The sequence below is a fragment of the Epinephelus lanceolatus genome, chromosome 3 (genome assembly GCF_041903045.1).
Source record: "Epinephelus lanceolatus isolate andai-2023 chromosome 3, ASM4190304v1, whole genome shotgun sequence".
Lineage (NCBI taxonomy): Eukaryota > Metazoa > Chordata > Actinopteri > Perciformes > Serranidae > Epinephelus > Epinephelus lanceolatus.
The window spans coordinates 19094862-19108728 of record NC_135736.1 but is presented as its reverse complement, the minus strand read 5'-3'; the positions used below and the strand labels follow the sequence as shown (position 1 = coordinate 19108728).

Genomic DNA, 13867 nt, shown 5'->3' with positions numbered 1-13867 from the left:
GTGTCAGCCACATGTTGACTGGAGCAAGGGCACTGTTGCTTTTAAATGTAGCGATGAAGCTGAATCCTGTTTCCTCACAAACTGTTTGTACAATGAAAAAGCGATCACAGAGTTCCATTAGCTGCAGTAAAGTAGTCCAAACACTGATACACTGATACTTTTGGGAGTATGAAATGGTTGTAAAGTGACATGTGGGTGTAGCTATCTCTGTTTCAGACATTTTGCAGGTCTGTCACATTAAGGCTTTATACACAAATGGAAAGAACAAATAAATTAATAAAAATTAATTCTTCTGAAGATTTACAGTTTCCACATAATTTCAAACTTTCCATTTTTGCTAGCTTCTTAATGCAGTGTATTTTCATTATATATGGAAAAGTAATTCTGATTTTTATCTTCTATATCTATTTCTTTGTCCAGTAGAAGAAAGCTTTGCGTGATGTTTTTAATGACTCACTATCAGAGGAGTAAAATATTCAACACTGGCATTTCCTCTTCATATTAAAAAATGTAACATTTAAATTATGTGACAGGCCATATTTCCCATTTGATGGCTTGATATTTATGTTTTATATTGGTTAGCACTGTTGCCTTACAGCAAGAGGGTTCCTGGTTTGCATGTTCTCCCCGTGTCAGCGTGGGTTTACTCCAGGTACTCCGGCTTCCTCCCACAGTCCACAGATATGCAGGTTAACTGGTGACTCTCCATAGGTGTGAATATAAACGTGAATGGTTGTCTGTCTCTATGTGTCAGCCTTGTGATAGTCTGGCGACCTGTCCAGGGTGTACCTTGCCTCTTGCCCAATGTCAGATGGGATAGGCTCCAGCAACAAATGCATCTCAAGGATTAATGCTGAGCTTTGTTGTCATTCTACTTTTTTTGTTAGATTATTTTTTGTTTTGCCTTTAATTGATAGGACAGTTGAGTGTGAAGGGGGGAGAGAGAGAGGGAGTGCCACGCAGCAGGCTGGAGCGAACCTGGGCAACTGCAGCAAGGATGAAACCTTTGCACACGGGGCGCTCTATCCACTAAGCCACCGACGCCCCGTCATTGTACAAATTAGTATGTGAACAAAATGCAAAGGTTAGATATATCAACTATTACAATTGCTCAAAAAAAGTAAAGTCCTTTGTGAGTTCAGACAAAAAGCTGGGCTGGAGCCTATCCCAGCTGACATTGGCCAAGTCGCCAGACAACCATTCATTCTCACATTCACACCTACGGACAATTTAGAGTCACTAATTAACCTGCATATCTTTGGACTGTGGGAGGAAGCTGGAGTACCTGGAGAAAACCCACACTGACACAGGGTGAACATACAAGCTCTAACTTGGAATTTCATGTAATATAGATTTTGGTACAACAACACAACACTCTTTTTGAAGTTGCTGTCACATTGTTTCATTTTATTCTTAAAAATCAAACAGAACAATTACACAATTGTTTTGTTCTCCACACAAAACAATATTCAGGACCAGAGTGTGCAGCATCAACATTTTAAAGATTTCTCACAAAAGGTTAATTTTGGCAAGCTGTGATTAATATATATGAATGTACATGAATGACATAAAGAAATACAATAAACTTTACACAAAAAACATTCAGTTCTGAATTTGCACTCATGTATGAAAGCTTGTTACATTATTATTCGGGGCTGGAACTAACTCAATCCATAGAGAAATGGGTTGGGAACCGGAGGGTTGCCAGCTCAAGCCCCCGTCCACACCAAATATAGAGTGTGGAATGGTAGCTGGAAACTGCAAGGTGCTTCTGAGCAAGGCACCAAACCACCTGTCCATATATGGACAGCCCCCTTGCTTTGACATCTCTCCATTTAATGCATGTATAGGTTCTATGTGTATACACAGGCCCATGTGTGAAGAAAAAAAATTCCCTTGGGGATTGATAGTACTTCCTCATCACAAGCTTGCCTAAAGGATCGTGGATTGACATGACTCAGCTGTCTGTTGTCGGTTTCATCCATCGACTGATGGCTTTAGAAATTCCTGCACCTGCGACCATTAAAACTGGTCTTATGGATGTAGCTGCAGCAGCAGCAGCACCAGCTACAGGGGCATTAACTACAGCTGTGACTACTGCTGCCACAAACAACTGATTACCCACAGTGTTCATATAGCCTCCAAACCTGCTCCACCATTCCTTTGAATTCTTCTTTCTCTGGGCCTCTTCATACATGCTTCTGGTGTAATAGTTACCATTTAACTGCACTATCTCATCTATCAGTTCAAACAGATCAGCCACCTGAGTGCGATTTTCCATAGATGTGTTGTCAAATACATGGTACCCAGCTGTACAGTCATCGATGAACTCCCTGAGTTCAGAACTTTGGTCTATATAATCCTGGATGGATTTCCCCTTGAGCTCATCTCCCCTAGTGAAAAGCACCAGCGTATAATTGGAGGCTTCCTCACCAAAGTTGTTCTTGATCCACTTTATTGCATTTTTCTCCTCTTCTGTGAACCGTACATCCAGTCTGATCACCAGCAGGAATATATGGGGTCCTGGGTCAGACAGCACGATACATGTCTCTATTTCACCTTTCAGCTGGTCTTCCTTTATCGATGTGTCAAACACACCAGGGGTGTCGACCACACTGACAGTTCTGTTATCAAAGTGGCCAGTTTCTTTCTCACATGTCTCTGTCACAGAAGACGGAGAAATCTCTGAGGTAAAAGCTTGTCGTCCCAGGATGGTGTTCCCTGTTGCGCTCTTTCCTGATCCAGTCTTCCCCAGCAGGACAATCCTCAGGTCGTTGACAACTGGAGAGCTGTGTGAGTCTGTGGACAAAAAGATAGATGGTTCGTTTGAATTCTTGAGTTTTTGGCCAGCTCACATCAGGAGTGTAAAGCATATATGCACACACAAGTAAAGACACTCACCTTCAGTTGAACTTAAACCCATGTTGTTGCAGAAAAAGAAATATCAGGAAACACTTGTCAGTCCTGTCTTTGAACCACAAAATCTGTCTGTGTTTCTCAACCCTATCTTCCAGATCACAGTATATCCGTCCATCTGTGTGCTAGTTACTACCCCCACCCCCCTTCCCTCCCTCTGTCTCTCTCTCTTTCTCAACCTCAGTGGTTTCCTGGAAAGTGAAACTACAACTTGCAGAAGGCCTACATGTAAACTTTGCTCATGCCAAAGGAGGTGACACCCTTATCTCAGCTTTGGCACACACTCTAAAAGGAGACTTGGCATCATAACTCATTTGCATTGCCATTTTGTAGACATTTTGAAACATTCCTCCCTCTCTCTCTCTCTGTCTCCAACTTAGTGTTTCCAGTGAAGTGAAACTCTCCCTCTCTCTCTCTCTCTCTCTCTCCCAATGGTTTCCTGGAAAGTGAAACTACATCTTTCAGAAAGCTGTTGACATGAGGCTCAAACCATTATTAAAATAATTCAGATGGACATTTCTTGCATGCTAAAGCAGGCAACCCCCAAACTTCAGCTTGGTACAAATTCTTAAAGGAGTGTTGACATCATCTCTTTGTAGACAGAAAATAGAGATCTAGTTGAATAACTTCTCTATGGATATGCCACTTTAATCAATGATCAAGGTTCAAGGTTTATCTGTATTTGCATTACACAACACAGAACTGCACAATGAAATGCAGCTGTTGCCGCTCCATGTTGTATGGGAAGTTGTATAAAGTTGTATAAATTAAAGTTGGGAAGTTGTTAAAATATGAAAAATAAGTAAAAAAAAAAAACAGAGGAAGGTAGAATAAAGACATAAGAAACACAACGCAAGCTATTCTTCATCCATCAAGTATGCACACTTATATTTGTTTAGCCTCTTTTAGTGTCCTTGATTTGCATCTCTTTGTAGCCAGAATGCATCTTTTTTGTGGTTTTGAGTCTTTTTGAGGTATTTTTTGTAGTTATTTTGTGTGTCTGCAGTTCCTTTGAATTTCTTTGTGTTGATTTTTAATCTCTTCCCGATCAGCACGTTAATTTGAGTGACATTTCAAGTTCAACTTTGAGCCCCTGTGCTCAGTATACCCGTTCAGTATTCCTGCCTTGATAGGGAAATGTGCCACGAAAACAATACGTAATTATAACAGAACAACACAATGCAGATTCACAGATGCAATGTCTATATGTTTATACATACTACTCCCTGTATTGAGTAGAAATAGACAATTAAACAATTGCAGAGCATTTTGGTGTCCTTTTTTATAAACAGCGTCCCTGTTTTTGTGTCTAATGTGCTGTCAGAAGTTTCCATTGAATTGTCTTACTACTGAAGAAATAGTCTGTACGAAAAGAGTAAAGTGTGAAGTCTTCTGATTATACTGACACTATGAACGTTAGACAGTGGTTGACAGGAAGTGACTTTCTGAAGCGATGCCTGCCCTCCTGCAGAACCAGTTTTCCTGCTCACTTTGACATCTTTCAATAACGTTGTGCTTCCGCTCTCTCTTTGTTGCACCTCTCTCGTTAAATGTCTTCACATACCAAGTACATTGAATGTAGGTGTGGTGGTTACCAGGATCAACTGCGATCAGTATGTTCTTTTCGCTTGAACCAAACTACAAATCATCATAAAGGCATTTTGGCAGCTTTAATATTTTCCATTGTGCAGAGAGCACCATGATGTTCAGGAAACCGTATGACCTTTTGTGTAAAACAAACCTGGTATTATAATCATACTTGCTATGCTGTGTGAGTGTTGTTATATGACACTATAATATCTGCGTTCAAAGGCATAGATTTCAGGAGGGAGGTGAAGCACATTTCCCCCTCAGTGTTTAGAACATGGGCATTTGCCCAGCCCACAGAGGTTAGCATTGTCATCTCACAGCAAGAGGGTTCCTGGTTTGACCCTGGGTATGGGGGAGCCCTTCTGTGCAGTTTGCATGTTCTCCCCATTACCCTTAGGTTTGAATGCGAAAATGAATGGTTGTTCATCTCTATGAGTCAGCCCTGTGACAGTCTAGCAACCCATGCAGGATATACCCCCCCCCCCCCCCCCCCCCCCCCCCGCCCTTTCATTCATGTACTATAGATTTCTGTACAATGGCCTAAGACACTTTTTGAAGTTGTTGTTGTCATATTTCTTTATTTTATTCTTACAAATCCAACACACAATATGATGTTCAGGATAAGAGTGTGCAGCATCAACATTTAAACATTTGTCATAAAAGGTTAATTTATGGTTCAAAGCAGACAAGCTGCGATTAATATGTATGAATGTACATAAATGGAGTGAATAAATGCAACATTAAATATTTACAAAAGGGCAAATATGAATGTAATGTGTGAAAAGGAAATCAATTGAATGACTTTACACAAAGTATCATGGCTTGACATGACTCAGCTGTCTGTTTTAGGTTTCACCCACCACCCCATGACCTTTGAAATTCCTCCACTTGCGGCCACTGAAATCACTCTCATGGATGTAGCTGCTGTAAACAAAGCACCAGCTACAGGGGCTGCTTCCTCTGCCATTACAGCTGCACCAGCTGCAGGGACAGCTGTGGCTGCTGCTGCCACAAACAACTGATTACCCACAGTGTTCATATAGCCTCCCACCCTTTTCCACCATTCCTTTGAATTCTTCTTTCTCTGGGCCTCTTCATACATGCTTCTGGTGTAATAGTTACCATTTAACTGCACTATCTCGTCTATCAGTTCAAACAGATCAGCCACCTGAGTGCGATTTTCCATAGATGTGTTGTCAAATACATGGTACCCAGCTGTACAGTCATCGATGAACTCCCTGAGTTCAGAACTTTGGTCTATATAATCCTGGATGGATTTCCCCTTGAGCTCATCTCCCCTAGTGAAAAGCACCAGCGTATAATTGGAGGCTTCCTCACCAAAGTTGTTCTTGATCCACTTTATTGCATTTTTCTCCTCTTCTGTGAACCGTACATCCAGTCTGATCACCAGCAGGAATATATGGGGTCCTGGGTCAGACAGCACGATACATGTCTCTATTTCACCTTTCAGCTGGTCTTCCTTTATCGATGTGTCAAACACACCAGGGGTGTCGACCACACTGACAGTTCTGTTATCAAAGTGGCCAGTTTCTTTTTTACACGTCACTGTCACAGAAGACGGAGAAATCTCTGAGGTAAAAGCTTGTCGTCCCAGGATGGTGTTTCCTGTTGCGCTCTTTCCTGATCCAGTCTTCCCCAGCAGGACAATCCTCAGGTCGCTGACAGCTGGAGAGCTGTGTGAGTCTGTGGACAAAAAGATAGATGGTTCGTTTGAATTCTTGAGTTTTTGGCCAGCTCACATCAGGAGTGTAAAGCATATATGCACACACAAGTAAAGACACTCACCTTCAGTTGAACTTAAACCCATGTTGTTGCAGAGAAAGAAATACCAGGAAACACTTGTCAGTCCTGTCTTTGAATCACAAATTCTGTGTGTGTTTCTCAACCCTTTCTTCCAGATTACAGTACCTCTGTCCTTCTGTGTGCTAGTTATTCCTCCCTCCCCTCCTCCCTCTCTCTATATACCTCAGCGGTTTCCTGTAAAGTGAAACTACAACTTGCAGAAGGCCTGCATGTGAACTTCCCACATGCTAAAGGCGGTGACATTCGGCACGCTCTTAAAGGAGACTTGGCATCATAACTCATTTGCATTGCCTTGTTGCGGACAGAAACCAGAGATCTGAACTTTTCTATTGAACATGACTCGAGCACTGATAATTAAGTTTAATGTTCAGGGGTGCACAATGAAATGCAGTTGTGGCCACTTTCATGCTGCACACTGAGAAATTGTATAAATGAGACACAGGCATTATATTACCATACAATTAAACCTGCATCAAATGATTTTCTGGACTCTTGGAGGGCACGGGAAACAAACATGGAATGCAAAAAATGTCAACAGGTTTGGCCTTTCAGCCTGCATTGCAGCAATCAAAGCCAGATGCACTTTGATTCCAAACTCTCCTGCCAGGCCTCTTTCTGCAACAAATAATGAGCACGCTTTGCTCAACCAAGAGAGGATGTTGAAGCCCAGTAGGAGAATGGTGGCTGTCTAATGCCATCTAGTGGCTATGCAGAGCAACTTCACTCAGCATGCCATCAAAATGTCCAAAAATAGTCACTAAATTCAATATATTTTCATGCCTCTGTGCCGGCGATAGCTGTGCCAGTGCCATTATATTTTCAAGTTGTTCGCCCGTCCCTCCATCTGTAAGTCTGTATAGCCGTCCGTCCATCCCATCCTTGTGAACACGATATCTCAAGAAAGCCTCAAGGGATTTTTTTCAAAGTAGGCACAAACGTTAACTTAGACTCAAGGATTAATTTATTAGATTTTGGTGGTCAAAGGTCAAGGTCACTGTGGCCTTGCACCCATCTCATTCTTCTGAATGCAAAATCTCAACAGCTTGAGGGAATTCCTTCAAATTTGGCTTAAATGTTCACTTGTACTCAACAATGAACTGAATGGATTTCAGTGGTCAAAGGTCAAGGTCAATGCGACCTTGCGTCTGTCTCATTGTCATGAATGCTATGTCCTAAGAACACCTTAAGAACATTTCTTTAAATTTGACTCAAAGATCCACTTGGACTGAAGAATAACCTGATTACAATTTTGTGGTTGAAGGTCAAAGGTCAAGGTCAGTGTGACCTTGCAAAATATGTTATTGGCCATAACTCAAGAATTCATGTGCTAATTATGACATAACTTCACACAGATGTCTGATAAGATAAAATGATGACGTGATGACAGTTAATATCAAAAAGATCAAAGGTCAGGTTTGCTGTGACATCATAATGTTCTGCATAAAACACTTTTCTGGCCATTATTCAACATTATATCTCAGGAACAGAAGGGGGGACATTTGGTCAGATGTTTAAGTGGTAACACTCATCTTGGGTGATTGTGTGTTGCCAGGGGGAAGATGTGTGTGAAGCCTCCATGTTTTCACAGAAATGGATGTAAACTGTAACTGCAACTTGAGAGGAGCGCAGAGGCATAAAATTGCAGGGTGGTAATTCTTTTTTTATCTTTTTCACCAAAAAAAGTTACAGCCTAAGAGAGAATTTCCACTAGTTTTGGTAGATTTGCACTCCAGTATGACATAGGTTGTTTCATGCTGTGTTTGTCAGGTCTCCAGTCAGCTCTCTCCTCCTCGGCTCCATCCGTTGCCTCATTATGGCCGCTCCAACTTCAAGAAATGACAAAATGGTAGCAATCAACAAGGTCTATAACAAAGTGTCCTTGTGCTGTCATTTTTTGCATAACTAGCTATGTGTGTGTGTGTATTTAGTATGCAGTATTACACACTGCTGCCCTCCCACACCCCTGTGTATGAGTTTCAGAGACAAGCCGGCCAGTCATAACAGAAGAAAGACACCAACTACTCACATCACACGACTATACTGCCAAGAAACTCACTAAGGATCATCAACACGCCGTCTGTGGACATCTGGTTCTTTGATTACTAACTGAAAGGTGAGTTTTATTTTGCTGGGACTGTGAAAGTGAATGGATAGCTTGAACCAAAGAAAACATGTCCAGATGGAGCGAGTTTAATGCTCTCATTCTTGCTTACTTTACTATTATACTGCACAATTTCTGTATATGTTTTACTAATATTAAGTTCATTTAAATGTGCCTCTATAAAGTTACACTCTCATCTTAACAGCATTAAACAAGAAAGGATACCGAGGAGAAGAGGGGACTCCTCTCAGCAACTCAATCACTGGACTGAATGTCTGAGAATATACTCTGGGCAGCACTGGCTTTTGTCTACTGAGTGCTCACTACCCTCCTCAGGAGAAAGACAAGGAAAAAAACTGAGGTTTATCTGAGAGACATTTTTGTTGACCTTAAAGTTTCCTCAGCAACAATGGCATCAACTGGTCTTCAGCTGCTGGGCTTGGTCTTGGCTGTGCTGGGTTGGGTGTGCGGGGCGCTGGTGTGCGCAGCTCCTCTGTGGCGTGTGTCGGCCTTCGTGGGTGGAGAGCTGGTGATTGCTCAGGTGCTGTGGGAGGGACTGTGGATGAACTGTCTGTCTCAGACCACAGGCCAGATCCAGTGCAAGACCTATGACTCCACCCTGGCCCTGCCCATGTCTGCCCAAGCCGCCCGAGGCCTCACTGTTCTCTCCCTGCTCCTCTGCCTTCTGGCCCTCATGCTTGGGGTGGCCGGGGCCAAGTGCACTCACTGCATGGATGACGATAACCAGGCCTCCAAAGCTCGGCTGGCGAGGATAGCAGGGGTGCTCTTCCTCGTGGCTGGCTTGGCCTACATGATACCCATCTGTTGGACTGCCCATGCAATCATCAGGGACTTCTATGATCCGAACGTTGCGGCGCCTTTAAAGAGAGAGCTGGGGCCAGCGCTGTACCTGGGCTGGGGGGCCAGCTTGCTGCTCCTGGTGGGTGGCTCCCTCCTGCACGCAGGCTCCTCTCCACCAGGTGGAAGAACGCTGCCTATTTTGGGAGGAGCAGCCAAAGACAACCCACATACAGGGGCAGCAGGAGAGGTGAAGCAACAGGAAAAATCTTTTGTATGAGATGATTTCATTGGACATGTGAGGTACAAACAAGTACAGAGGTCACAATCTCATCAGACAACCTTCTGGAAACTACAAAGTCACCATCGATTAGAGGATATTCAGCAGATATTGTGTTTTATATCTTTCAGACTTTGTATCTTTGTATATGCTTCTTCAAGTAATAATATGGATTTAATTACACTTCAATAATTTTTTTTTTAGATTTATTAATACATTTACATGATAAACTACATAGCAAAGGGTTTCTAATATAATTTATATCATTATCAGATTTCGGTCAGAGTGGGAGTTGACATGAATTGTGGGAGGATTTAAATGTTTAGAGGTTTAGTAATGTGTGTGACTTACATTTCTTAAATTCCACTCTGCCTCTGCTTTTGTTTGTGTGTGTGGGTGGTCTGTGTACAGAAGACCAGTGTGCATAGTATATCTTTGTGTGCTGGTATGTTCACTGAAAACGCGTGGGCAGTCGGAGCGACGCTTGTTTATTTACTTTTTACAAATGTTTCTGAGTATTTGGGGTTTTTAGCAAATTTACTCTACATTTTATTTTTCCATTTGGATTTATTTATTCTTCTTCCTCTTGTTTATATTTAGTTTTACTCTGCAATATGTATTTCTACTGTACCCTTTTATTGATATCAGCTCAAACACCACTGTCCAAGTTTTAGAGCTTGTTTCTTTTGCCTACACTGGATGAATTATGACTAATGTTTATGTAATATTATCATTTCTAGCATGAGTAGTTTTGTTATTTAATTTAACGACAACCATTTGTTGCTGATCTAAATAAAACTGCTTTAATTTTTGACCTATATGTTCTTTATGTGTGTAGTTTACACATTTTCAACATCACTGTATATTAACTGTGTGTCTTACATTACCTTGACATGTAGCAAGTCTTATGTTTTATCTAGCTTTTGCCACACTTGACTTAATAACACCATACAGCAGTGATACTCAACTTATGGCCCCTCATAGGGTGCAGGGTGTCACTGGGGAGGTTAAATGATTCGCACTGGGATTTTTTTTGTGTACTTTTAATATACAATAAGCTGCCTTTACACCGCTGTACAGCAACCATCCTGGCAACCGCCTACCCTACAAGAGCGTTTCCCCCCCAAAATATGAAGTGTTCTTAAAAGCAGCTGCTGCACTACAGTCCAGGGCTGTGCTGACGAGGTGGTGCTTCAGTGAATGGCACCGACAGAAGTAGCATGGCGCCATGATTTCTACATATATGGACAATTTGCCAGCCATCTGAAGTTCGATGGAAGTGTTATTGCAAGCCCAGTTTTTCTTCTGGCTGTTCTTATAAGTTGCTAGTGCTGTGTTGTACAACGCTGCATATTCAGACACCATTATCAGCCCCTCCATCTTGTCATCTTCCTGCTTCTATAACACTGGCCTCCTTCTATTTGATTGTCCAGAACTAAGTGTATACTGCCAGAACTTTAACACGGTGAACTCTGCGTGGCACAGCAAAATCTATGCACAATCATGTTGGTGGCAACTGCTTCAAACCTCGAAACCCCTATGTTCGAAATCACTTCCCCTCTGCTACCTTCCTCTCATTGAAATGACAAGGCTGAGAGTTACCACAAGACTGTTAGAGCAGCTTAAGGTGCCAGAGTGCATAAAAAAGCATCAAAATAGAGCTTGTTTATGAAAAAAGTGGCCCTTGGACTATGCAGGTTGAGCATCCCTGTTGTATACATTAGTGTGACACATGGCATCACATTTTCCACCTATAATCTTTTCTATTGTCTGACTTTTAACCACAATATGCACAATAAACACATGTGTTTTCATTCCCCGACAACTGTTCTTCATTATTAGAAGTATGACCCATGTGCTGGGACGGGTCATGAATTTATGTGCAGAATAAACACTGTGTCCCGTGTTACGTCTTTCACTTTATTCCAGTCCTTTTTCAGGACACTTCATGGTCACAGAGGAATGAGTCAGGAACAATAAATGAGCGTAATTATACACAGGTCAGTTGTGGGAGCAAGGCTACTGGATATCAGCCATGACTGTGCACTTACTTCACTTCATATCAGTGTTGGATCCCAAACCGTTAATTCTAACCACTATGAGTGGTGGCAGCAGAGATAGTACACTTGGGGGCAGTAAACACTCAGTAACTGATGCACTCTCTAGCATGAACTGTCACATGGCCCTGTGGCAAGGCTCTGTACAAATAGCCTAAACATCTGTCTCTGACATGCCACACCAGCTGAAAAAAAAACAGCCAAATTATTTCTTACCTTTCCTCAGTAGAGTTGCAGCCTCCTTATTATCTGGTCCAGTCCCTTAGAGAGACAGATCACTATAAATCAGCTTTGTAGCTTGTTGCAATCTACACAATCTAATGAGTATGTGTTTGTATGTGTGTGTTTGTGTGTCTGTTACTGGTCGATCAGTTTATCTTGCTCCTGGGTGTATTTGTGGTGTATTTGGCTTTCTGCATAACTCTTCTGCAAATATGACCTCGGGCTGCGGTAATTGCTCTGTAAACCTGGCCTGCTGGCTTGCGGTAAATGTGTATGGCAGGCTAATGTTTTATGGTGATGTTATATCTATAACTAACATTACCATAAATGCACTCAGTCAATCTCTTCCTCTGCTGTTCGTTCCCTCTGTTGCTGAGTAGACTGCATATGTGTGTGCAGTGGCATAAGGAAGCTACGACCGCCCCCAGTGCACACTATCATGACGGGCCCTGGTGCACGCTATCGTGCATATATTGTCTTGACACTAAGGGAGACTTGCAACATCAACATACATATTACCCAGCAATCATCAATGCATATCTGACAAAGATATCAAAGTAAGTAAGAAATTACTCATTTTAATTGAATAGTTGTTACAGTATATTATAGATTTTATAGTCGATGTAGAAAAAGCATATGATTTTGGGTTGTATAGCTACTGATTATTTAAAAAATAAAAAATAAAAACCATGACGCAGATGGGTTTGCCTTTTTGAGGACAATGTGTTGCAAATGGCAGGCTTCTAGAATTATTATTTTTTTTTTATCATTTCACTTTAAACATAAGTATATTTCCGGCGTGGCAATCTGAATCACTTGCAGGGGCCCACTCTCTCTACGACCCCTCCAGCCCAGGGGCCCCAGTGCAATCACACGGCCTGCACTGTCTGTATTTACACCCCTGTGTGTGTGTGCATGAGAGTTTAGACATTGAAATAGAATCCTGTCGGCGCTACTGCTCAGTTTCATTATGTTTTACACTGGACGTTCGTTCACTGAGAAGTCAAAACCTTTTGTTTATGCTGCATTGGCCCGAACTTTCAACGCCTTTTGTGTTGTGCACTAAGTGCCTCATTCTGCACTGCTCCCTCAATCTCAAAACAGCCTCCCATGTAGGAGATAAAATCCCGTAGGTAGGAGATAAACTCTGTTTCACCTCGCTTCTCAGGGCTTCTGTCGGAATGACATCTGCCTTAGACACAATCATAAAAACAACCGGTGTAATAAATCTGTTTTATTCTTAAACAAGACAAAATACTCAAAAATGAAATATACTTTTCTGGATTTACTTGACCTTATACTTTATTCTACTTAAATTCGACCTATTGTCCTCGTTTGTGGACACTTTTCTGTGCTATCTGGTGGTTGTAAAAGCACAATACACTAATCCATGTAAAAACAAGATGGCAGCCATCTCTGCCAAGTCAGTCTGCAGCCGATCCTGACACAAATGTGGACAAGGTCCAAAACCTGATCACATTTTAGTGTTGAAAGTGGTTTATTTTACTGTTGTCCCGCTAGAGGACATTGGGACTTAATTATTGTTAACAAGATTTCGTTTTTTTTTAATAATTATCGGGTCCTACTGATCCCACATAGTTAGGAGCTTGGTCTGTTTTACACCTCTTTTATTTTGTCTCATGTGTTTTATCTCCTCTTTGATCATCATTTCCAAGTGACACAGTTGTTTGATCAGACACAAAAACCTTGGTGTCCCATGTTTGTTGACTGCCTTACAGACTTGATTATCCTCAACCATTTCTACACTTACTTTAAAAAAAATTGCTTTGGGGCTCGTGGATGGCACTGAACTGAGCTCCATCACATGTAGACACATGTTACAAATAATCTCACCAGCACAGCGGTTTTTGGACTGGAGTCTCTGCTTGAGGATGACAGCTAACGTTACTCCACGAGTCCTCTTAAAGAGACAGAGTGTATTTCCACTACATACAGCTGCAGAAAGGATGCGTATCACTTTAAAGCCCGCATGACAGTCTGTAAGGGGTGAAAGTGGGCTGTGTGTGTGTGAGTCGGTGCAGTTCGGGGTTTTAGCATTCTCATACCCCGCAGTCGACC

General features: G+C 41.9%; 2 protein-coding genes across 2 annotated transcripts; one reads left to right on the top strand and one right to left on the bottom strand.

The window, feature by feature from the left end:
• Window positions 1-1389: 1389 nt before the first annotated feature.
• Window positions 1390-6520, bottom strand: LOC117254797 (GTPase IMAP family member 8-like). The gene is made up of 3 exons (XM_033623209.2): window positions 6313-6520; window positions 5568-6210; window positions 1390-2789 (listed from the first exon to the last, which is right to left on the bottom strand). The coding sequence occupies exons 1-3, from the start codon at window positions 6332-6334 to the stop codon at window positions 1958-1960; spliced, it is 1497 nt and encodes a 498-aa protein (XP_033479100.2). The 5' UTR covers window positions 6335-6520; the 3' UTR covers window positions 1390-1957.
• Window positions 6521-8337: 1817 nt separating this feature from the next.
• Window positions 8338-10627, top strand: cldn31 (claudin 31). Its single transcript, XM_033624195.2, has 2 exons — window positions 8338-8443; window positions 8637-10627. The coding sequence occupies exon 2, from the start codon at window positions 8841-8843 to the stop codon at window positions 9507-9509; it is 669 nt and encodes a 222-aa protein (XP_033480086.1). The 5' UTR covers window positions 8338-8443; window positions 8637-8840; the 3' UTR covers window positions 9510-10627.
• The last annotated feature ends 3240 nt before the right edge of the window (window positions 10628-13867 follow it).

Bases quoted from the DNA above. Each gene is read 5' to 3' on its own strand.
- LOC117254797 (XM_033623209.2), bottom strand. From the start codon at position 6,334: ATGGGTTTAAGTTCAACTGAAG. The intron at 6,211-6,312 runs GTGAGTGTCTTT...TTTTGTCCACAG, and splicing joins GGGTTTAAGTTCAACTGAAG to ACTCACACAGCTCTCCAGCT. The intron at 2,790-5,567 runs GTGGAAAAGGGT...AGACTCACACAG, and splicing joins AAGAAGAATTCAAAGGAATG to CTCTCCAGTTGTCAACGACC.
- cldn31 (XM_033624195.2), top strand. From the start codon at position 8,841: ATGGCATCAACTGGTCTTCAGCTGCTGGGCTTGGTCTTGGCTGTGCTG.